At 42.7% G+C, this 25,662-nt stretch overlaps 1 protein-coding gene across 2 annotated transcripts in view; it reads right to left on the bottom strand.

Annotated features, from left to right (window-relative positions):
- LOC144829154 (leukocyte elastase inhibitor-like) overlaps positions 1-25,662 on the bottom strand; it is a 105,183-nt gene that overhangs the window by 53,580 nt on the left and 25,941 nt on the right. The window contains exon 3 of one of the 2 annotated variants that reach the window (XM_078687999.1): positions 14,612-14,775. In XM_078687999.1, the coding sequence (XP_078544125.1) occupies positions 14,612-14,775 (164 nt within the window). The remainder of the gene's footprint in view (positions 1-14,611; positions 14,776-25,662) is intronic. The other variant, XM_078688000.1, reaches the window with a different exon arrangement.

The raw sequence follows: 25,662 nt of genomic DNA, 5'->3' as shown, positions 1-25,662 counted from the left end.
ATGCCCAATTTATCACTGCTAGCCATGGCTAAAGTACTTGTTCTCTCTCATTTCAACATGGTAAAATTGGCATACACTCACTTGGCACATTTAACTTACCTGTAAGTTCCTCGTAAAATGCTATACTCAGAGCCTCGAAAAGAAATGCTACTAGTGTGCGTGTGCATCACTTATTGTGCCACCCACTTAAGTAGCCTTTTTAAGTAAGTCTCAGGTTTGCCACAGCACCCTGTGTGAAGTTTTAAACTGTCATTTCAACCTAACGAAATAAATCTTTTGCCAAGCCAAAAACTTTCTTTTTAATACTTATAAAACCCCTAGAGCAGGCCCTAAACAGCACATAGGGCACGTTGCAGTGTATTTAAAAGGTTGGACATGTACTTTTAAGTTTTACGTGTCTGATAGTGGAAATCTCCTACCTTTATTTTTCACTACTGCAAGGCCTGCCTCTTCCATAGGATAATATTGGTTTACCTTACTACATTTAATAAGTGAAAACGTTTGTTTGGGAACAGGTGGAAATGTCATGTTTGGTCTCTAAAGGCTTGTAATTTAAAATCCTCTTTGATCTGTCATTGCACATTGCAAAATATGTACCATGAAATGTTCTGTATTGACATGCTGCTCTTGGAGAACTCTGGGGGAAGCATTTTGATTCATTTAAGGATCTTCCTGTCTGTGCTACTGTAAGGCTATTCATAAAATGAGACTGTCATTGTTTTGGGTGGAAATAGATTTGTACAGAAACACCTGATGACATTAGGTCAATAGGGACTATATTAGTATTCATTTAGTGGATGGTGTTGGGATGGTGCATTACATTTTGCATATGATTTGTCAATTTGTGAAATGACTCAATCACTTTAGACAGAACGCCTCAGCCAGACTGTTTCTTGACCTCCCCAGTTGGACCATTATCACCCCTACCTCAGAAGCCTCTACTGGTTCTCCGTCCAGAAGAGATGCCTGTTCAAGCTGCTGACCCATGCCTACATGGCCCTGCACAACTCCAGACCCACCTACATCAACCACTTCCTGACCTTCCACCAGCCAACCTGACAACTCTGATCAAACCGCAGCACAGATCATTCTTTCTCCTACCTCGCAGGGAAGTCCTGGAACGGCATCCTACTCTACCTTCGTACCTCCCACTCACCCACCGGCATGAGGAAGGGACCCACGACCTGGCTCTTTGACTAAGGCTCTCCACTCAGCGTCTGGATACCCACCCCTGAGTGATAAGCTGAGCTTTATAAATACTGATTGATTGACTGATTGATTGACCTTATGCTGACAATATGATTTTCACTGTGTAGGTTGTTATATTAGTACTCCATCAGGTGGTGAGCCAAGTCTGGCTTTCTCCCACTTTAGGAAGTGGTCCCATGTCAGTCTGTCTCTTGCTTAAGACTCAGAATATTTTATTCTGATATTTGTCTTCATGTCAGACTAATTGCTTCATCGGACTGAGTCTTATGCTAATTCCCAATTCTGATTTACCATGCATTTTTGATTATCCTTACCTTGTGTATTGCAATTTTTTTTTCTTTTTTAATTTGTTTTTATCGCATTTCTTACATTGATATCTTTATAAACAGTACAATCGATCTCTCCATCAGTGTTTGCTTGTACACATCACATAATCCAATAAACACCTCAATCTCATCATAGCTGACTACCATAGAAATACATCACTTGACAGCAGTCCCTTCATCCTCTCTCCCTCCCTTTGCCGATGTCTTGCACCCATCCCATTTTGATCACATCCCAGCATTATTCACAGGCTGGTCTCAGAAATCAATCTGTGGAGGTTCGCCCCATATTTTTGACCATTTTTTGGGGCATCCTCTATGGGTGTACACCGCCCTCTCAGCCACCATTGCGACATCCATATATCTTTCCCATTGTTGGTGCGTGGGGAGCACTCCAGAACCCCAGTTCCTGGCTATGTTCCGCTTGGCGATCGTCATCCCCAGCGTGACCCAGTTCTGTAGGGCCAAGTTCAAATCTGTAGGCTCCCAAGCATTCAGAAGGCATCTTTTGGGATCCAGCGGAATTTCAACCCCTCCCACCTCCGACATCATATTCAGCACCCGTTTCCAGTAGGATTGTATGTGTGGGCATTCCCATATTATATGGTAAAATGTTCCTATGTGGCCGCAGTTCCTAAGGCACAGTGAGTCAGGTGCATGACCAAGTTTCTGTAGTGTAGTGCGTGAGTAATATACCCGGTGAAGCACCTTCTGTATTGCAATTTTAATAATTTAATAATCCTTCATGGTCTCTAACTTTTACTGGATTTGAGCCTCCATGACTCAAGGCTTATATAATGGACTATGCTGATTTTTTTTATGGCAATCTGTTATCTGTTGGGGCACATTGCCTCATAAACTCTTTAGAATAACACCACCCCCAATTCCTTGTAGGTGCTTTATTTTAGGATTATCAGTTAGATAGCTTCAACAGAGGCAACATTTAAAGATTCTCAAAGCTTTCAAGGCTCAATAATTCCTTCTAGAACAAACAACATTAGAAATTAGCCATGGATATCAGAGGAGTGCTATAATGACTTAAGTGATACTTAACCATGCATTTTCTATCAATATATTTGTAATATGAAAGTCTTGCAACTAACCCCTTGGTTGCCCAATTAAAGCATCCATACATCATAAAAAGGTAAACCCAAAAATCCCTTATAACACAAAATATATGGGTAAATCCAAACAATTTCAAGGGAGGTACCCCTCTGAAGTTTAAACAAGGTTCTACAGAAATATTGGAGTATCTGGCAGAGGAATGGGCAGACTCCATCGTCAAGGAGTGAATTTCTCATTATTTTAATTTTATTTATTTATTTATTCATTCAATTATAATTCTTAACTCATCATCAAAATGCTTTATCATGTTTTTTGTAGTGGATCAATCATCTTCCACATGCACTTTATATAAGGATGATGTAAGCAGTATGGGTCAAAGATGTCTCCATCTGCCTTTTATTTTTGTCTACTTTATTTATTATATTTTGTGGGAAGAAATACATGTCATTGACATATAAAAAAGAGGGTAGTCTGATAATACATTGACCAGTGCAGGTTCTGTACACCTCAAGCAATAACTGTCCATGAATACCATTATTAAACATAAACTCAATATGTAGTCCACCAAAGCTGCTGATGCTCCCAGAAGTTGTAGGCTCCATGGCTGCATGTGCTCCCAACACCTTCATAGTGGAGGAGGTACATGTATACTATGCAATAAATCTGCCAGAATTTCAGGCTAGCAATGTTGGCAACATGTTAAAAGGGAATGAGATGGGGTGGAGGGGAGGAAGGGTAAGCAATGGTCAATGAAGGAGAGGATGAATGAGGAATGAAAGAAAGAAGGAAAGGGCTCTCAGGAACAACCCCCTTTGGGAATGTGAACATGCAGGAATTTACACTGACTGGTGTTAGATGGCAGGCTCTCCAGGGAAGCAGGATTCCTTTGAATTTACACATTTGGGACCCTTTCAGGACACCTAAATCCAACAATAACCCCTGGAATACTACAAAAGTTACCCACTAGTCACTCACCGCACGCTCAAGAAATGTTCATCTAATGGGGATAGGAGCATTAAAAATCTGTTGGGTTTCTATTTACGTCTTTGGGGGAAATAAGATATCAATTCAGTAAACATAGCAGCTTTCTCCCCTAGTGGAGGAGGTACATGTATACTATGCAATAAATCTGCCAGAATTTCAGGCTAGCAATGTGGGTCAACATGTTAAAAGGGAATGAGATGGGGTGGAGGGGAGGAAGGGTAAGCAATGGTCAATGAAGGAGAGGATGAATGAGGAATGAAAGAAAGAAGGAAAGGGCTCTCAGGACCAACACGCTTTTGGGAATGTGAACATGCAGGAATTTACACTGACTGGTGTTAGATGGCAGGCTCTCCAGGGAAGCAGGATTCCTTTGAATTTACACATTTGGGACCCTTTCAGGACACCTAAATCCAACAATAACCCCTGGAATACTACAAATGTTACCCACTAGTCACTCACCGCACGCTCAAGCAATGTTCATCTAATGGGGATAGGAGCATTAAAAATCTGTTGGGTTTCTATTTACGTCTTTGGGGGAAATAAGAGTTCAATTCAGTAAACATAGCAGCCTTCTCCCCTGAAGGTACTCCCGACTTCATCTTTACCGCAGTTGAGCGCGCTGAGCCCTTTAAGGGCATTAATCAGTGGGTTTCTCTTGTTCTGTCTTTCACTGATGCCTTAAGTACAATGTTTTCAGCTTAGACTGTTGCACTTCCCAACTGTGCAGTCACAGCAGGCCCGGCATCCCAATGCGCTTAGGTGTAGAGGTGCGGTTCAATCCCCTTCCAGTGATATAATGGTTCTTTTCTACGCACCTGCTCCTTGGATCGCATAGCATTCACTATGCTAAAATGTTTGCAATTAACCCGTGGTCTCACCTCTCACCTTGTCTCATGTTGCTCTGGTAATTGTTCAGTAAAAAAAGCCTTGAATTTAATGGGCGGCTCTGAGTTAATCTTTGCTATGTTTTGTAGCCAGTCAAGCATGGTTTTCTGCGGGTCTTTGCACCTCTCGCCATTCCCTCTGCTCGCAAATTGCCGCTATTACAATCCAAAACTCACATTTCGCCTTTCTTTGCTGCGCGTGCTCCAGCACTCTACATGTTTTCAGTTTCCTCTCTGTTCCCCAGACATACCCTCCTCTTCAAATGGTCTCATAATTGTCTCATGTCTGTTGAGGTGCTTTATATTCCAACCTTCATTTACAGCATCCTCAGGGACATAAATCTCTGCGGAATGGATCTGTGGCGGCTGACACAGATCGGGGTGGCAGGGCGGAGGGTGGGGACGAGGAGGTAAAAGAGGGTAAAGTGAAGAAAAGAAAATAAAACTTACCTTACCCCCTCGTCTCTCCTCGTCGTCCCTCCGCAGGAACCAGGAAGCACACCCAGGCTCCCCGACCATTCACAACACTGCAAAGCAGTGTTGTGATTGGTAAGCACCCAGGCTCCCCTGATCAATCACAACGCTTCAATGTAGCGTTGTGATTGGTCTGAACACCACACTACAGTGGTTTGTCACTCGCCCAGGTAAAGGGGGCCTGGATATGCTTTCCATGCAGGCTGTAATGCAGCCTGCTTGGAGAACATGCAAAGTTCGCATGACTGGTTGGCCAGCAAAAGAGCGCTGGCCAAATAGTTAATTCGCACTTAGCAGGGTGCCACTGCTCCTCCCCTGCTCTAACCGCCAAGCTGCAGCAGGAACAAATAAAATGATAATAACAAACAGTTATTATCATTTTATTTTTCCTTTATTTCAACTGCCAAAAGCAGTGGGGTGACGCTCCTCTGCCTTAGCGGAGGAACCGCAACAGGATATGAACAGCTCCTCTATCCTTTGTTTCCTTGCCATCTACTTATCATCTTCTTGTCATTTGAAGTAAATCTAGCCTCTGGGTCGTGCCTGGATCCTGCTCAAAGCTGGAAAGGCTCTAAATCTACAGTGCGCTTTGAGCCGCAGGATCAACTAATTTCTTCACCTGTCTCCAAAGTGTTTATTGCATGGTGAAATCAATTACTACTACCATCACACCTCCATCACTGTTTGTTTGGTTCACCCTCAAATGGAAGCAAAGTAGCAAATCCAATCGCAATTTCCATTGCTTGCCAAGTTTATCCAGTGACCTTTAATGATGTGAGCCCAATGTGGGGTTTGTCTGCCAGATCTTAATCTCTGCAGTTGGAGCTTACAAACACCATATCTTCCATGCTGACTTCCCGATCATACCCTGTGTGTCTAGTTACATTTTTCCCCTTCTGTGGCCCACCAGTATGCACAATATCTAGGGTCTACTCCAGACTAAAGAGCCCCAGTCAGGATGAAACCGGTCTTGGGTTGCTTGTGTTCCAGTTCAAGTAGGATCTGGCCTGGCAATTCAGGCTGGATTGCTCTTATTGGTGCAGGTTCAAGACTGATTTGCAAATAGCTGGGTGCAAATTGAGGTGGCATGGTGGGCAAAATGACGGGCTGGAATGCTATTCAAACAAATAGCACTGTTCAGACTTATTGCAAGCGTTCCTCCCATAACCTTGTAAGTTTGATTCAATTTCTAGGCGCCTCACTCTGAATCCTCAGGTAAGCCCACCGGGGCCACTAACAGGAGTTGTTACCAGCCCCAATGGGATAATGAGATAGATTCACAGGAACATAATGGATCAGTAATATCTCACCTGGAAGCTTTGGCTGCTGAAATCAGTCGAAATCTCATTGAGAAATACCAGGCAAAAACAGGAGAGAATTGTTGTGGGAAGACAGATTTCTGCAAGTTATTCCCTCAAATCCTATAAAATGACATCTTTTTGTCTTACCAATGTCCCTGGTATCAGTAACATCTGGGAGATGTTACCTTCAATTGTCAGAAATATGTACAGGGGTCATTTAAAAATATTTTTCAAGTAAAACTTTGATTTAACTACTTGCACAGTTAGGGTAACTTGTGGACTTTCATAATATAGGCAAAGCGGCTCCCTGATGCATTAGGAAATAGAAGCAAAAGGACTACAGAACACACCTGAAGAGTTATAACTCTATTTGATACAGCGGAAGTCTCAGGAGACCCTATGGCTTTAATTCTCATGAAGGCTGAAAAAGCGTTTGATAGGGTCTCCTGGGACTACCTTTGGGATGTGATGAAATGGTTTGGGATTGGGAGCAATTACATTAAGGCCATACAGGTTCTATATAAAGCTCCAAGGGCTCCGATCAGAGTGAATGGGGGCACACTGCACGGTGATAATTAACCGAGGGACAAGGCAGGGCTGCCCTTGCTCGCTCCTGCTTTCACACTTTACATTGATCCCTGCTAAGGAAGCTGGACGCCTCGAGTAGTATTAGTCCAATGTGGTACCATGGGTGGGAGACCAAGATATTGGCTTATGCAGACGATGTTGCGGTGGTCACCTCTAACCCCCGAGGCACAATGGGTGTAATAGAAGAAGAGGCTCAAAATTTTGGAGCAATTTCCGGGTATGCGCTAAATAGCCAGAAGACGTTGATAATCCAATATAAATGGGCTAAACTAGAAGACTCGAGGGTGGTTGACTCCACTGTTTACCTAGGTATTGAAATTACTCCAGATCTAGGAAAATTAGTGAAAAAGAATATTAAACCAATCATAGGGAAAGCTAAAAATATTTTGATCTATTAAATAATCTACATATGACTCTTGTTGGCTGTAGCAATGTGGTAAAGATAGTTCTCCTCCCCAAAATACGTTATCATTTTAGGGCCATACCGTTAGAGTCTGAGAAGCACTGGTTTAGTATGCTTGAGCACATTGTGAACAGGTTTATATGGGCCCATGGGAAAACCAAGAGGGCTATAAAATATATGTCACTGCCTAGGGAGAGAGGAGGGTAGGCAGTCCAATATTTTAAGCTGTATTACTGGGCCTCGGCGTTTCAATATATGTTTGTTATGTTCGGGAGAACTGGGGGTGACCCCAGGGATACCTTTGGCCCCAGATGTATATGAATTGTTATTGGGTGAGGATGCAAATAATTTTTTTATGAAATGTATTGAACCTAGCTATTATTAAAAAACGAAATATCAGACCTTATTGGCTGCACATAAGATCTGGGCTGCTTTTAAAAAGAAAATAGGCCTCAGCAGGTTTAATTATTATACACAGCTTTATAGAAACCCAACGCTCACGGATATTTTTTCTGACGCAATTATGTTAGAGTGGGAGGGGAAGGGACTAAGGATGCTGGGGGATTTGATCAGCCCTGATGGCATGTGGACGTTTATCAAAATCCAGCAAGAGCACGGGATCAATATAAGAAACCTTTTAAGATATTTGCAGCGGTGGAGCTTTCTTACTGGGAAAAGGGGAGGACCTTGCGGCTTCCAGAGATCGGTAATAATAGATGTCATAAGAGCGGGAGAGAACTGCACTATTAGGAAAATGTATGCCGAATTGCAAATATCAAAACCGGATGATCTGGATAAATACGCGGAAAAGTGGGCGGAAAAACTGGGCATAGATCAGAGCTGCTTTTTTGGATCGCTAGAAATGGGTCAAAACATCTTATGCTTGGTGGGATTGCAGGCTGAACATTTTAAAACGATCTACTGGCTGTACTATACGCCTGCAAGGATAGCGCAATGGGGTGGTCAGGAGGGAATCAGGTGCTCCCGGTGTGATAGCGCTGAAGCGTATTTCATATACATGTTCGCAACCTATCCCCTGCTGGAAAATTTAATAAAATAAATAGAAAGATTTATGGATCAAAATTTGAATATACAAGTTGTACTAGATCCAGCTTTAATACTCTTGGGGATTCAATCGAATGGAAGACAAAACTCATCTGATTTTTTTCATATTTCTCGCTATGGCTGCATTGGTTATTATTATCGCCTCTGCCTGGTTGGATCAGTCAGTCCCACTATTCCAGCAATGGCTAGCTAAATTGTTAGCTAAATATAATATGGAGAAAGGGATCTATGAAAGGAAGGGTAAGAGAGGGTCGATCGATCATGCCACCTTGATCGACCATGTCTCAGCAATTGGCATTCACAACAAAGCCAAAGAACTTCTTGCCTCCTTTCTGGCTGATCGATCACAGACAGTTAAACTGGGTCCTTATTTCTCCCACACATTCTCCCTTCCTTGCGGAGTACCACAGGGATCCTCGCTAAGTCCGACTTTATTTAATATCTACGTTTCGGACTTGGCGAGGGTGATTAAATCTTACGGCATCAGTCTCACTACCTATGCCGAAGATACCCAGCTGGTCCTATCATTACACAATGATGGATTGACAGTTGCAGCAAACTTCCAAGAAGGAATGCTCGCCATCAGTTCCTGGATGTCCTCAAACTGCCTAAAATTAAACTCTGAAAAAACAGAGGTGATGACATTCGGGAAATTGGAACCTGCCTGGTCTCCCCTGTGGTGGCCCATAGAGATGGGACCTCCACCAGTACCTGTTACTAAGGTCCGTAACCTCGGAGTCATATTCGATGACAAACTACTCTTCCATCATCACGTCAATTCCATAGTTTCCACCTCCTTCTTCACCTTGAAGAAGATTAAGAAATTTCTTCCCTATCTTCCGATATCAGCTGGAAAAACCCTGATTAGCACCCCTATATTTGCCAGAACGGATTATTGTAATGCCCTTCTTCTCAATGCACAGGAAAAGGTTCTCAATAAACATCAGCTAGTGCAGAATGCCTCAGCCAGAATTCTACTACACATATCTAAGTTCACCTTAATCACCCCTTTCATCCGACTACTCCACTGGCTCCCTGTCAGGAGCCGTACGAAATTTGAGGCATTGTGCATCGCCTACAAAGCCATGCATAACTCAGGCCCGGAGTTTCTCAAGGACGCCTTTCGTCCGCTCGAAAACCCCAGAACCCTTCGTTCATCTTCAGCTAATCTGCTCAAAGTCCAGCGCACAAGGAAAGCTAACTGGGGTGATAGATGCTTTGTGATCTCCACAGCCAGACTATGGAATTCACTCCCGATCACCATCAAAACTGCCCCAACTCTCCTTAGCTTCAGGAAGAAACTAAAAACATGGCTGTTCCCACTTTAAAATCTGCCATAGCCATCGACTGCTCAGTCAGCGCCGAGACACCCCAGGGTATTTGCGCGCTTTAAAAATCGCCAAAACATAAACATAAAAAACTTGGTAGGCGTATATAGTGATCCATATACGCTGGAAGGAAACTGTGAATGATAGTCGAGGCTGACTGGTATTAATTTCATTAGGATGTGTACATTTTTACTCGGTTCGTGAGACACTAATGTTAAAGATGAATCAATGCTCTAATGGTTTTTAACATGCACTGTATGATATGAATTTGCAATGTATTTTGATGTGATCCTCAATTATTAACTGTATGCTTATTTTTTTGTACTGCACCTCGTGGGCAAAATAATAATAACATTCTTTAAAAAAATTAAAAAAAGGAAATAAAAGCAAAAAGTGTTGCCACTGTTCACGACTCCACAGACAAGTTAGCTTTATCAAGGTGCCATTTTCAAACCATTTGATCGATTATCCACTGAATCTTAAATGTCAAACATGCTGTTACAAAAATCTCCAAATCCGAGACTAAATATGATAGACTTAGTTTGAACCCAAATTTAAAGCCACTTCTTGCATTGTTTTTGGTGATTTAATAGCCCTTTCCAAAGTTTCTGACAAATCAACTGTACATGTATTTCATTGATTCTACATTAAACGTGCCAGACCAAAAAAAATAATCTTGCTCTAAGTTTCTAAAGTGAAAAACCTAAAAACATTAATCACTGCCTAACTGCATCAACATATAAATTGCAAAATTATTGAACAGATACTTATTTCATTAAACTGTAAACTTGAATTCCATCCTGTTAACTTGAGGATGGAATTCAAGTGTAAAGTGTTCCCAATGTGGTCACTTTGACTCCGCTTCTGGCCTTGTTTTTAGCAAACTATTGGGGACATATGTTTAATATACTTTCAGTAATGTGTTACTGGGATATTATTCCAAGCTAAGACAAAATTATATTGGGTCCACGAGGAGTGGAGAAAAGATGAGGATGTGACTGAGGATGAGATTGAGGATGAGATTGAGAATGAGATTGAAGATGAGATTGAAGATGAGATGAGAAGAGATTGAAGATGAGATGAGATTGGAACCTTCAACACATGTCCTAGAGCATATGTTACATTTAATGGGGATGGGTAGACACCTAACAAAGTGGCTGAAAACAAGTATAACATCGACAATGCCTTTACCACTTGCTACCCTATGTATTAAATGGGATATGGATTTAGGAGAGGCAATGACGGATGGAGAATGGGTGTCCCTTCTAGATTACCCAAAAGTGGTCTTGTGCAATGCACGCTTCAAATGTATACAATATATGATTACACAATGAGCGTACCTTACACTGCACTGGCTACACAAGATGTTTCCTTGAACCGCAACAAACTGCCCTCGGTGTACAGAAACAGATGTACATTTTGCCCATATGCTATGGGCTTGTCCCGCACTAGCTTCTCATTGGGCGCACATAGCACAGATACTGAAAGATGTGGTGGGTGGTCAAACATGGCATACATCAAGAAGCTGTTTACTGGGGATCTACCCGCCTCCAAAGGGATATAAAGTGCAGGCGCGGTTTGCAGACTTGGCATTAATAGTCGCAAAGAGACTAATAACCAGGCGGTGGAAAGCGGCAAGGCCGCCGACAATTGTAATGTGAAGAGAAGAAGTAGAACACTGGGGCATGACCAAAAGTGAGGCAATCCAGAGAGAGGAAAAACAAGGGCTTCGTAAGATACCCATAGCTATGTCCCGGGATATCCTGCTGGAGGCCTTCATGGGATTGGGACGGACAAAATGATTATGTGACCTAAGCGCCTGCCATGCTGACAGACATATAAGTTAGTTATGTCAATTGTAAATAAGTGGATGGATATCATGGGACTCTGCACTGGTTGCATAGTGGGAGTATGTATGGAGCCCATTGCTACCTAAAATACGTTTGTGCACTATAATACAAGAATGGGCTCAATAAGAAAATATCTCCTAACCACAGGTAGATATGCCTTGGATTTATATGTAAACAGATATAATCCTTGTGCCACCCAGCTAGTTAACTTGTGGGGGGTGATTTTTGGGATTCTTTTATATGTGTTAGTAATATCAAAAACATGGCATAATAACTAAAGTTCATTGAATATGTTGCAAATGAAGAGGCAATTATAGGATACAGACTGTGATAATGTCTTCTTATACTCTGACAAAGGCAACTTTATAAATGTCATTGAAATTGTAATCCTTGAGCTACTTTGTACAATTATAAGCTGTTTCTGTAAAGGAAATCTAATGTATCCAAAGAGGGACAAATGACAACACTCAATAAAATTTGTTAAAAAAAAAAGATGAGATGAGACAAGATCCAAATAACTGACTAATATCCACCACTCAAATTACTTTCATATTTCACTATACTAATTCACCACTAATCCTTATGGGTTCAGGAGTAGTGTGCTACTCGCCAAAAAAGTGCTTCAATACCCCATATGGGGTAACAAGCGCTATATAAATGCAAACCTTTTTTCCCTCTTCTATCCCTCCGCTATCCTTCTCAAGTAAGTAAGTAAGTAAAGCTTTATTCGATTTAAGAATAAAATCATAAAAGCACGGCAGATACATCAATTCAAATTTCATAAACATTGTTAAAAGAATAAATGCTTACTACTACATATTCATTTAGAAACATATACATGGGCGGCAAGAAAACCGTCCTTAAAATAAGTTTAAAATGCAGTATCAACAAACAACAGCAGGGGGTGTCGTAGGACCCAGAGGGGAGATGTTATGCCACATGGATTTACGATACTTTATGACTGATCTTAGAAAACATGAGACAACGAATATCACATGGTCATCTTCTAATCTTAACAATTTTAAAAAAGCTGGCCTGCAGTTTCTTAAACCCCACCGTTTTAGTAAAGGTTTCAAATATAGTTTTCTGGGGTTAGAATAAAATGTGCAAAACAACAATATATGGATGTTAGATTGCACCGCGATATTATCGCAAGGGCAGATCAGCTTAGTGGGCGACCAGTTGTTCACGTCAGGTAAGGTTACCATACGGTAAAAAATCCCAAGATGCAAGCGGGACAAAAGCATTCGGTGGAACGGACTGGGATCGACCTTCAAATAAGTTTGCAAGCCTTCGTTGGGGGTAATTTCCTGGAATTTTTGGATGGTATGTTTACGTTTTTCACGATTCCATCTCACAGTGTCCAGGTGAGTAATTATTATTTTTTTGAGAGCTGATCTAGGGACATCCTCCATGGATCTTGGATTTTCAAAATATTCCAGGAGTCCTAGTTCTGTTAGTAATAGTCTTACATAGGATAGCCATCTAAAGTTAGCAACCCCATCTAAGGCTAAGCAATCTTCTATGAGATCCCTATTGAAACCAGCTTCGTGTGTTGTCCACACCTTGTGCCATAGAAGAATTGGAGACATCTTAATGATATCACTCAGGTGTTTAACACCTGTCTCAATGTGCGTCATAAACGTAGATGTACTTTTGGGTGCTCCCAATAAATAACAGATAAATTGGTTTTCGCAGCACTGCAGGGTGAAGTCCTTCTCGATACCCCATAAGCTGGCACCATAGGTAGCTGTGGAAACACATTTGGCCCGGTAGATCTGGATCAGCTCCTTGATTGGTTTCCCGCCTAGTCTGTCAGAAAAGGCGCGCAAGGCACCTATGGTGCGAGTGAAAGCCAGCTTTCTGGCTGCAATCGCCGGCTTCCAACCACACCTCCTGTCAAACAGGACCCCTAAGTAACAAAACCTATCAATGGTAGCTAATTTTTGTTTGTCCAGAAATATAGTGCAAGGGGCCCTATTAAGTTTTCTAGTGCATGGCATGGTGTATGTTTTAGGTATATTTACTTTAAGGCCTCTCTCCTGCATAAAACCCGCAAACTTGGTAACCGCCCTCTGTAAACCTACTTGAGTCTGAGACATTATTGCTGCATCATCGGCGTAAAGGAGGATTGGTGTTGGTAATCCTTTCACAGTAGGGTAATCATTTGGAAAGAGGGAAAGATATTGTCCCACTGAATTTATATAATACGTTAAAAGCCGTGGGGCCAAAATGCAGCCTTGTCTTACCCCTCTTGACAGTGCAAATCCAATCCAATCTCAATCCAAATAACATACTAATATCCTCCACTCAAATTGCTTTCATATTTCCCTATACTAATTCAACACTAATCCTTTATGGATTCCGGAGTAGCATGCTACTCGCCGAAAAAGTGCTTGAACACCTCGCCAGGGGTAGTAAGCGCTATATACATGCAATTACAATAGCAATTGAAGATGAGATTGAAGATGAGATGAGATGAGATGAGGTTGAAGGTGAGATGAGATGAGACGAGACAAGGTGAGATGAGATGAGATGATTTGGGATTGGATTGGATTTACACATTGGCCTTTAGAGGTGGGGTATGTGTTTGCTATCATGAGATTTGCAAGGGCATGGAATAGAATTTGAAGTGAAGAAATTTGAGACTGGTCTTCAATTTGTCGAAATTAGATTCAAATCAGGACTTATCTTCTAGTGTCATCCATAGTCAAATCCTCGGGCTCAGTCTGCGTCCAGAAAAAGGCAAAGGTTTGAACGACTTCTTGCCCAGTGTGAAGGACTGTAGGGGCCCACTTGTGAGACACATGAAGATGTACCCCTGAGGGTAAGATGAATACCACCCTGCCTGATTTCAAGTGGTGCAGAGTTCCAGTACCTAAACTTACCTATCAGGTCTAAGAATATTGGGCTCAATTTTACATTAAAATATTTTTAAAAAATAGTTTTAAAAATTGACAGGTCCCTACGTTTCTCTTAATTTTGTGCAAATGCAATCAAGAAAATACTTGCAGCTGGATTGTACTGTGCATCATGGGTGCTTTGATATAGCGCAGATTTGCATCTTGCCTTCCCGTTCGGAAAAAAAACACATTGAAGATCTACTTCAACAAATTTAAAACAAAGATTTCACTCACCTGTTCTATTTGAGTTGCTGTGTGGCCTTTTGCACCCTGATAAACCATAGCGAGAGCAGTCGAAATACTCCATGGTGAAAAAAATACATTCTCCCCCTTATGACTCTCTCTAATGTTCTTGTAAAAATTGAGCGCAAAGTTTGTGTTTGCCACAGCTACGCCTGCTGGGAAGTAATGTGTAAAACATCATTAGCATACTATGCAGAGACTTTTTTGAAAGCACTCACATTGTTCATCCGTGCAATAATTAGATTATCATTCAGGTAATCACAACAGATCTCATTTACAAAAATATATTCAAGGAGAATTAAAAAAACTCAAAGGTCCTCGGATTTCAGAACATGGATCCAAGCATTGGTAATCTTTGCTTTCATTCTTTGAACCCTGTGTTACTCGACGTGCTGCTATCAACATAGCGAAAACCAATCAAGGGTTTGGCTTACCTGCAGTAAGGCCAAGCCTTAGATTTAAGTAACAACCACAATATGCCAGTACTGCAAAATTACTCATCAAAACATCACCATGACGAAAACAATTAAACTGTTTCCTCAGAAAAAGTCATTCATTTGAATTAATCCATTTATTTCTAGCAATTAGTCAAAAAATTAACATTTTTTCTTTTTATCAAAAACGTAACATATTAAATCCACAGGAGAGAGAAAAAGGGAAAAGTTTTGTGTTTTCTAAAATTTACACGTTCTTACACTCTTACACTCAATTAATTTTCCGCATACATACTCATATATACAGTTTTTAAACATAAAAAATGTGGTGTTTGAAGAAGAAAAGAAAGGAGGGGGGTTAGGAAAAAGTCTTCACAAATCAAAAACTTCAATTCTACAGCCTAATATCAAAAAAAGAGGGAGGAACATTTAGAATTCAATTTGTAAATTTAACACTAGGCCATCAAAATGATTAAACATCATTTCAAAGTGATTTATTCTCAATATTCAACGATTGGCCTAACACAATGCTGGTCGACGCGTTTCTAGTTCCCAGTGTGAGGAACTCTCTTCAGGACCTCTGATGGTTCTTAGCTAATTCTCACATATACAGTGACTTTCATAGTGGCAATCATTCTTTATAGCTGCTTTCAGCTTGTTTTTGCTGAACGGTTCGGTTGTCCGCTTGTCTAGGCTTGGTGGAAGCCTCAGCTCTCACTTTAATCCTGCGTAGTCCCAGACTTTCGTCAATTTAAGTGTGCAGTCTGAGAAACAGTTCTGTGTCCCGTATCTCTCAACTTAGCGTTTCCTCCGTTTAATCGTTTGATGGCCTAGTGTTAAATTTACAAATTGAATTAATTAATTCAAATGAATGACTTTTTCTGATGAAACAGTTTAATTCTTTTCGTCATGGTGATGTTTTGATAAGTAATTTTGCAGTACTGGCATATTGTGGTTGCTAACATAGCTGCACAAGGCAGCCAGACTGACTCCCAGAGGTAAATAATACAAGACCACACCCCTTTCCTAATTGCTCTATGGTAAACTTCCTGAAGAGCTAAAATTAGGGGCGTAGCTATCAATAGTGCAGCAGTAGCACTGTCAAGGGCGACCAGTGGTATGAGGGGCCCTCTGCACCCAAAGGTTTCTTGTATTTGCCTACTCAACTGATGGAAGGGGCCTATTCATCTGACTTGCATTAGGGACAATGGCACCTGTGCTAAGCCACTGGTTAGAACAGAAATACAAATAGCTATTCGCTTACATTTTAGAAAAATTGCAACTGTTTAAAGATGACAGATATCTGAGAAGAAACAGCAGGGCCAATTCACAGCATTTATGAGTATGGGAAGTAGTAGCACTGGAGCACTCTTTTATGTATCCTTAGACGCCTTTGTGAATAAGCCGAAACATCCAATTCCTTATCAGTAAAATTGCAAAGAGAACACTCCTCTCTGTTTCTACTAACTGTATACAAATAGCCTCTGCATATTTCACTTTTTTCCCATTTTAGATGTTTTGTTGACAATTTATAAAGACATGTAAAAATGGGTAAGAGGGAACTACAGGACCCAACATTACATACTCCAAATTCCCTTTTTTGAATAGGCCCTTATGTTTTCAGATCCAAAAGGCCAAACTCAAAAATGGTGTCATGTATTTCTTTTATTTTCCTTTGTCCTTGGATAAACAGATCATGGGTAAAATGCAGGAGATCAAAAATATACGATAAAAAAACACAGAGGAAGGGAATTGGTAAGTAATCAGGGTAAAGGATAAGATTAATGCTTAGGGCAAAATATAGCATAAGGGAGGGTTAAGGTTAAAAGGTAGAGGTAAAGAGTAAAGTTGAGGAAAGGAAGGGGACAGGGGTATCACCCAATTAATTAAAAATACATACAGGAACAGGTAAGTATTGTGGGCAAAAGATAAAGAGAGCAAAACCTTAGGTTAGAGAAAGAATTCAGAAAGTGATTGTGGTAAGCGTTAGCCCATTTATGGATGCAGGGATCGCCACAAATCCATAGTTCTCCACACACATAAAAAACATTCAAAGGGTGGAAAAGAGAGTGCTCTGTGAAATTCTAAGGCAGGAGTAGCCTTGGAAGTATGTGTAATACCTACAAACAAGTGTATCTGTGGGCATTTATAATCTCCTCATATTTCCATTTCCCACTTAGAAAAGATGAGTTTTTTAATACTACAGAACTGTGCAGATGTAAATCACTTCCTGGGGGGAAGGGGGATGACTCATCCCAGATTTGGTAGGTGTGTAGGCAAAGGGGATTCTCTGTGGATAACAAAAATTGCATTTGCACAGGGGATCATATTTTACCTGTGCTGAGTTGTCTCTACTGTGGAGTACGCCACACAGAGGGAATGGGATCCCAAATGGAATATCACATTACTTTCCCAAGAATTTGCCTGGAAATCTCATCTGGCACATATTTCAACGTGGTTTCCTGGGATTTATTGTGGATTCCAGAAAGTAGTTAATCTACACTCCAATATAGGAGTAAATCTAGAAGCACATTTACTACTTTCTTTGCAAATCGTCCCCAAAGTGCTTAACTGACCTGAAAAAACACACAAGGGGGCTAATTCACAAAGGTATGAAAGAATGTGTAAGAGCTCTCTTTTAGTACCTCTTTATGTACTCTTAGATGCCTTTGTGAATAGGCCCCAAAACTTTCACAGGGGAATACATTGGAAATATGCAACTCCATATCATACACAACTTCCTCAGTGGTCATGTTTTACTTCGTTATCCGGAAAAAATACAGAGGATGTGCAATGGAAAATGGTCTGTAGGCCTCCTACCCTAAATATGAATGATGTCCGGTGAGGAGACGAGAAGATTTACACACTGATATCGAGCCGGAGCATGAAGCCATTGAAGAGGGGGTCACTGAGCACGAAGACTCTATGCGTGATTCAGGAGATGGGGGAAAAAATCAGCCTCCTCAACCTTCCCAGCCAGATAAGGAAAAGGGATTTATTCCACATGTTTTCTCCGTTCAGGCGGTCTCAGAGCGGGGGGCTTTACCGAACACTGCTCCAGGAGTCTCTGTCTTAGATCTTCAGGCTCTCACTATAGTTCCTGTTAGTGGATCCGGTGAAGCAGCAATGGCCTGTGGGGGAGATCTTATTGATCAGATTGAATGCCCCGCTGTATCTCATACGGACCAAACTCTATCAATAGCTAAAGACGATATTACTTCAGCTTCTATTTTAAGCATGTTCTCAGCCCTTACGATGGAAATAAGGAAGGGGTTTGCGGAGTCATCGGCCAACCAAGCAGAAATAAGAAGCTATTGCGAGTCCCTGGACAACAAAATTGATGGGCTCACAATTAGAACTGGAGTTCTTGAAGAGACAACATCGTCACTATCGGTCCACTTGGACCAGGCGAAATTGGATATTCAGAGGCTTTCTAGAGAGGAACAAGCACTCTCCGATAGAATGGAGTCTTTAGAAAATAACGCGAGGAGGGGGAACCTCCGTATTTTGAATGTACCAGAGGGCTCTGAGGGGTCAGACATAAAGCAATACATAGCAGTATTGCTGAAAGAATCCTTGAACTTGGAACACACAGTGGAGGAGCTTGCTACCGATATCCAGAAAGTACGTAGAGGTCCTTTTAAATGTAATGCTCAGAGAGTGAAACCGCGTAAGATCTTGGTTAACTTTCACACATACGTCCTAAAAGAGCAAATCCTGAACTTAGCACTCAAGCAGAAATCTTTGGCTGGAAAGGGGGTTTCTTTCATAATAAGGTCAGATCTCTCAAGAATCACTTTGGAGAAACAATGGGAGTTTGGGAGGCGCCTTGAGGCCTTTAGAGCATTGGGAGCTACAGCTCAACTTACATTCCCGGCTGCAATGAAAATCATGTACAACAATAAGATGACTAACATTAGATCAGTCCAGGCAGCCGATGATCTCTTGATGCAGATGGGTAGCAAAAATAAAACTTGAACATCAGCTGAAAAACTTAATTAGAGAGTGACTTTAACTCTTAGATGTAGTAATAAGCTTTGGGGCTAAACCCGTTAGGCTTTCTTATTCTTATTCTGATCTAAAGTTTCTAATTAGGAAAAGTAAAGAAGGAGAGGAAAGGAAAGAAAAAAATAATAATAAAAAAATTAAAAATAAAAAAATATAAGAAAAAATATATATATAATTAGAATAAGCACATCTTAAAACCCCAAAAAGGTAGAAAGGGAACTGTTATGATTAGCTATCAATAGGTATTTTTTTTGTTTTTTCTCCACACTTAGAGGGTGGCGTTTCTTCCGGGAGTTCGCGGAGGGGCGCTATCAACCGGACATCGTTCCGGTTAGATATCGCAAGGGTTTTCCGAGGGTGGGGAGGAGGGATCGGGGGGAGCACTTGCTAGGGAAGGTGGTGGGGGGTGGAAAATTGGGAAAAAAGTCCTCAGTAAGCCAAGACATGTTGCAATCTTATGGGAAGCTTTTTGGCAAAATGGGGTTCCATCATCAGGATTTGATTGTATCTCCTTTGTTTATGAACTGTTATGACAAAGATGGTTAACATAAAATACTTCTCCTGGAATATTAATGGCCTGCGCACCAAACCTAGGGCAAATAAAATCATACAATACTTGCGAGATATCGATGCGCAGGTCATTATACTCCAGGAGACCCATTTAACATATTCAGAAATGGCTGACTTGACTAAGAAAAACAGATGGATTGACTTTACAGTTTCAACCACTCAGACGGCAAACACAAGAGGTGTCTCCATAATTTTTAAAAAAGGGGCCAAAGCCAGGCTAGTATCTCAACAGGTGGACCCAGGTGGTAGATGGGCCATCGCATCAGTGATGATGGCGGGATCTCAAATTACAATCTTGGGCTATTACGGGCCGAATCAGGACGATCCATCTACACTCGAGTCCATATTTTCACAGTTGCTATCTTTCCCGGAGCCAACTATTATAGCGGGTGATTTCAATGTGGTACTGGACCCGATCCTGGATAAATCCCCCAATAGTAGATCTTTAGTTTTGTCAAAATCTAGGGTTATGCTACAGTCGATAATGAAAACGTATGGATACCTGGATATATGGAGAGAGAAGTCCGGGAATCAGCAAGGGGTGTCTTTCCGGAACTATAAGTATAAACACCAGTCAAGGATCGACTTAATTTTAATTAGTCGGAGGTTGGCTGAGAATGTTAGATCCATCGTATATCTCCCAATACATCTTTCAGATCACTCCGCAGTGGTAATGGATCTAGCACAAGGAACGGGGAGAGCGCCGCAAAGATGGTCCTTCGATCGCTCACTTCTCTCTTCTTCTGAGGACACTGTACATCTCAATCTTGAAGCACACAACTTTTTTTTAGATAACAATGACTCTACATCTACTAGGATTATTTGGGACTCATTTAAAGCGTTTTTGAGGGGGGTCATAACAAAGACGGTCTCATATAAAAGGAAGCAGTACAGGGAGCAAATCACTTCAATTGAAGAAAGTATAGTCAGCCTTCAAAACCTCATTGATACTAGCAGTGGGGCAGATGAATCCACCATCGATACACAAAGAAGGGAAATGGCATCTCTGAAGATTAATCTTAGAACAGTATTAGATCTTAGATTGCAGAAGAGATGGCAGGCAAGCAAGCTGGCCCATTTTGAATACAGCGAAGGGGCAGGCAAAATGCTTGCCTGGAAAACCAAAACAGATCAGGCCCGGAACAATGTAGCCACTATTAATGTGGGGAACAAATCTTTAACATCAGATGTTGAAATAAGGAAGGCCTTTAAAGATTTCTTTGAAACCATCTACAGGGAGGAAATTGCAACTCGCCCTGAGGAGGTCATAGACTGGTTATCGCAAATAGACCTACCTAGATTAACGAACGAACAATCCCTTTTTCTGGATGGCGCCATAACTGAAGGAGAAGTAAGGATCGCTATAAACAGAAGTAAGAAGGGTAAAGCCGCAGGGCCTGACGGCCTCCCTGCAGAAATTTATAGAATCTTAGAAGCTGAGATAGTTCCCTTTCTTACCAAGCTGTTTAATCAAATCCTCCTTGAAGGTTACTCCCCGCCGGCATCATGGGACAATGCATCAATCACGCTCATCCTGAAACCCGGAAAACCTAAAGACGCTTGCGAATCATATAGGCCAATTTCAATCTTAAACGTGGACTACAAGATCTTTACCACAGTATTGGCCTCTAGATTGGCCAAGGTAGCTAGGTCAGTCTTACACGCAGATCAAAAGGGATTTGTAAAAGGGCGACAACTATATGAACTGACGTACGAGCTAATAGGGGCAATAGACATAGCGGTTTCACAGAACCTGCCCCTGTCTATCCTCACGCTGGACGCAACCAAGGCCTTCGACAGGGTCAGTTGGGTATACCTGTCGGGGGCCTTGGCTAAACTCGGCGTGGGTGAGGGATTTCGTCGTACAGTTGGTCTGCTGTATCGAAGTCCAAGGGCGAGCCTATTGATTAATGGTGAGCTGTCGGATCCCTTTTTTATAACTAGAGGGACACGGCAGGGCTGCCCGCTCTCCCCACTCTTGTTTGACTTCTATATTGAGCCTCTCGCACAACAACTTAGGAGAGAGAATACCATCAGATCTTTTTGTCATAGTGGGTGTGTTAAAAATAGCAGTGTGTATGTACATAAGCGGCGTTCATTTGTGTTCACAATACCCCTTGGTGTAAACAGAATGGATATCGCTAAGACTCTGAATATGTTGTCCCACTAGCATAGCACACACGCACACGACAGCCATTTTAGGTACCATGGTCTCCCTGTTCACGATCGCTCATCAGCGCCCCTTCCCTGACCCTGCAAGCCTCCCCCATGCACCCTGGCTACCCCTCTCCCACATGCGCGAGTCATGAGCCCACCCCTCCCGCATGACTCTGTCCCTAAAGAATCGCACCCCGCGCCTGACCAACACCTCCTGTCCCTCCATGAATAACCCTCCTTTGATGACCTCTTCCTCTGAGCCCGAATGTCTGCACAGACCGCTGGTCATCCCTCAGCCAGAGGATACAGTTTATTGCCCACCACTGTATGTACTCGTCTCTCTTGAAAGAAGCCACTATTGATCATAACCGCCCCACCCCCTGAGATTCAATCAGGCACACACATTCCAATGGAATCAGCAGAACCCTCAGCCGCATGATAGCCCCCTCCTATTGCATGGAGGATAAGGGCCCTACCGTAGCCACGTGTTGGAATACCTCCATACTATACAAAGTGTTGATTGTAATAAAGGTTGCCTGTGTGCCACCAACCTGTGTATAAAAGACGAAGCCTCAGAGAAACTTGTTAGAGCACCTCCCGAAGACACTATGCGAGTGTCCCAAATGACAGGCTCTCCTCATGAGAAATAAACCTTTTTCTTTGTCTTCCTGCTTCCAGTGCCCGTCTCTTTATTTGGTAATTATTTAAGATGAGAACGAAGAGTCGCCCTGCGCCAGCAGCCTGGGCATCGGGTGCGATATGGGCTGACTTTTCTACAATTGGCGCCCCAAACGCGGGGTCCATCAGCGGCATAAGGTCCGGTAAGAGAGGTCCAGACGATGGGGTGAACATCTAAATGATTGGAGTATACCTGCCTTGAGAGGGCCCTCGTCCGGCTGCCGATTGAATGAACTTCACCGATTCCGAACGGACCTCTCTCAAGTGACCTGTTGTCCTGACTGGAATCCCACAGGAATGCTGCGGTAAAAACATGGAGAAAAGAGACCGATTGGGCGCTGGAAAAAGGAAGGCGAAGAACTGTCCACATGGTCCGGTCCGGGTAAGGTCGTGACACACGACAAATTGCGAAATTGATTGATTGATTGATTGTTTGATAATACTAGTATTACCTATTGATTGCTTCTGGGAGATTCTCTATTTGCAAACAAACGCAGAATCGCCATACTCTGTTTAGTCTTTGCAGATAGTGAAGGGTAAGCAACGCAAAACTTTAACACGTCGTGCCTATTCTTTTCCTCCCCATTGATTGATTGATTGAATCGAGCATTGAATTGTTCGAAGTTGGTTCTCTTAGGGATCTTCTCTGCCCGCAAACGGGGAAGAATAGGAATATTCTCTCTCCCTTTGCCGATAGTGAAGGGTAGGTAACGCAAACCTTTAACACGTCGTACCTATTCCATTCCTCATTGATTGATTGTTTATCCAAACGTTGACTGTTTGGAATTGGTTCTTTTTGGAGGTATTCCCTATTTGCATACAAGCACAGAAATCGCCATACTCTAGTCTTTGCAAGTAGTGAAGGGTAGGTAATGCGGACCTTTGTCCCCCGTGGTAGTCTGTCATGCCTATCTACACCCCACTGGTTGATACGCCAGTTTCACCCGGACCATTTACTGGGGATAGGTCATCTGGCCCGACCAGAGAACACCCCTAGTGAAAAGGACATATACAATAATAACGAAGTGATCACTGTAACCTGTTAACAGAAAACTTTAGCATGAAACAACCTGGAAAGAAAGGAATAGGAAAACGAAATCAGTAGGCCACTGATGAACATGAACTTTTTATTAAATAACGAGCAAGAAAAACAATAACAATACTTAATGGCAAAACCTATTTAGTAACCCGTAATAAGAAACCTGAAAATAAAAACAATGAACTGGGGAAAATGCAAGTCTGCAGAACATCCGCCCCCACTCTGGAAACTTCCAGAGAGAAGCAGGGTTGCGGCTACGCCCAGCCGGAAGCAACCCATATAAGGCGGGTCCTGCTGCCAACAGTCGGCCAGGAGATCCTAACGTAGGGTGCAGCCGGAGGAGAGGCCGAGGCCAGCGGGATCCGGCCAGGGGATTGCCTTGACAACACTGGAGAGTTGCAGGGGGGGGAATGTCTATGTCCTCGACCCTCCCCTCTCTCTCCTAGTCCGGCCGCGGTGGCCCTTGAGAGTTGCAGATAGTCCCGCCACATGCTCTCCCGGTCCGGCCACCAACGGCCGGGGGCTGGGGCCGACGGGATCCGGCTGCAATCGATAAGCCAAGGAACCCGTTCATGGGGCCAGAGCAAGGGGCGTCCGGCCGACATCCACCGGAAGCCCGGCCCAGAGACGGACGAGACATTTTGTCTTTTCTCCTTCGTAATGGCAGCAGCAACACGCCAGACACCACTTCTTTCCTCTATAATTGCTGCGACAACTCTGGGGGGGGATGTCTTGCACATGCCTCCGACCCCCCCCCCCCTCGTCCTCATCGCCACCGGCCATAACAAATGTCAAGCTGGCGCCGTGGGGTGCACTGGGAGAGAGAGACGGTGGGAACAGGCCTCTCCTGCCTCCCCAGGTGGAGGCTTCCCAGCTGCACCCTCAGCGCTCCAGGCGCCCGGAAAAGGGTTCTTCCACTGTGGCGATGCTGCAACGCCTCGCCCGGCAGGGTGGAGCCCGTCCGCTCATTTGACCCCGCGATCGCCGGTAGCTGCCGAACTTTCAAAATGGTGATCGACCTGGCAAGAGCGGGCCCAGCATGAAGGAATGGTCCGGTCACTTGTTGACTCCACCGTCATAGTTCTCCACAACCTTGAAGATTCTAGAGGAGCCGCGGGAGTCCCCAACTCCCGCAAATACCCCCGATGGGGAGTGACTGCCATGATTGCCCACGGAACGATGGAAATGTAGCCGCAGGACGTCGGCGCTCCCATGCTGGCGCCAGCCTCAGTTTGAATGACTGGAATCCTGCAGACCACAGTTCGGATCAGTTCCGGTGAAGGCACAGTATGACCGGTAGGAACATTGTTGCAACCCCCTTTTTTTTTTTACTAATGGTTCAAACCACCGATCCTTTCTTTTGCCCTTTAACAGAACTTTGGGACTGCCAAAGGAAGCTCTGGGCCCAACCACGAGTTAGTAGACATTTAGACTATGCCTGGTTCTGCCTGACTGCACCCAAAATGGCGCCGAAGCAAATGATACCCTCAACTCTTTATTGTACTCCGATTGCTCAGCCTTGGTGTCATAGGATATGTATGTAGTTTTTAAACATTTTAGATTGATATAGGATGTGTACTGATTGTGAGTTCGAACAATGGATTGATATAGGATGTGTACTGTCAGCTCGAACAATGAATTGATATGAGATGAGTACTGATTAGGTGTTCGGACAATTAAGGACAATGAATTGACGTAAGATGGATACCGATTGAACATTCGGACAATGAATCGTTGTTGAAATTGGCGCATCATTATTATTGAAAGTTCGAAACTTCGATGTTTTATAATATACGCTCACGCAAAAAGATTCAATATGATTTCATTGCGCTTTTCGCACTTTTTGTATGAAATAAACGACCACCGACTCCATTAAAGTTTTCTACTAATAAAGTATCCTCGCATCTACAGTTTCAGCCTGCTCCGTGGCTGGTCCACAGGATTGTAGGCCCGTATTTATGCACCGACATTCTTATTAAAGATTTTTTGAGAAAGCAACTATAGTTGTCCGTGTAAATTGATAAAGTCTTGAATGAATAATCCCTATTTTTCGATATAACTGAAATATAGGTGGAATGACTAAGCTCGATTAGATAAAGGGTTGGAAGGGTATAGCACGTAGAAATATTGCAAATATGAAGGGTCGAATTTTAGTT

Source organism: Lissotriton helveticus, chromosome 4_1 (genome assembly GCF_964261635.1).
Source record: "Lissotriton helveticus chromosome 4_1, aLisHel1.1, whole genome shotgun sequence".
NCBI classification, from domain to species: Eukaryota; Metazoa; Chordata; class Amphibia; order Caudata; family Salamandridae; genus Lissotriton; species Lissotriton helveticus.
The sequence above is the reverse complement of the archived record's forward strand: the minus strand, read 5'-3'. Positions and strand labels throughout refer to the sequence as shown.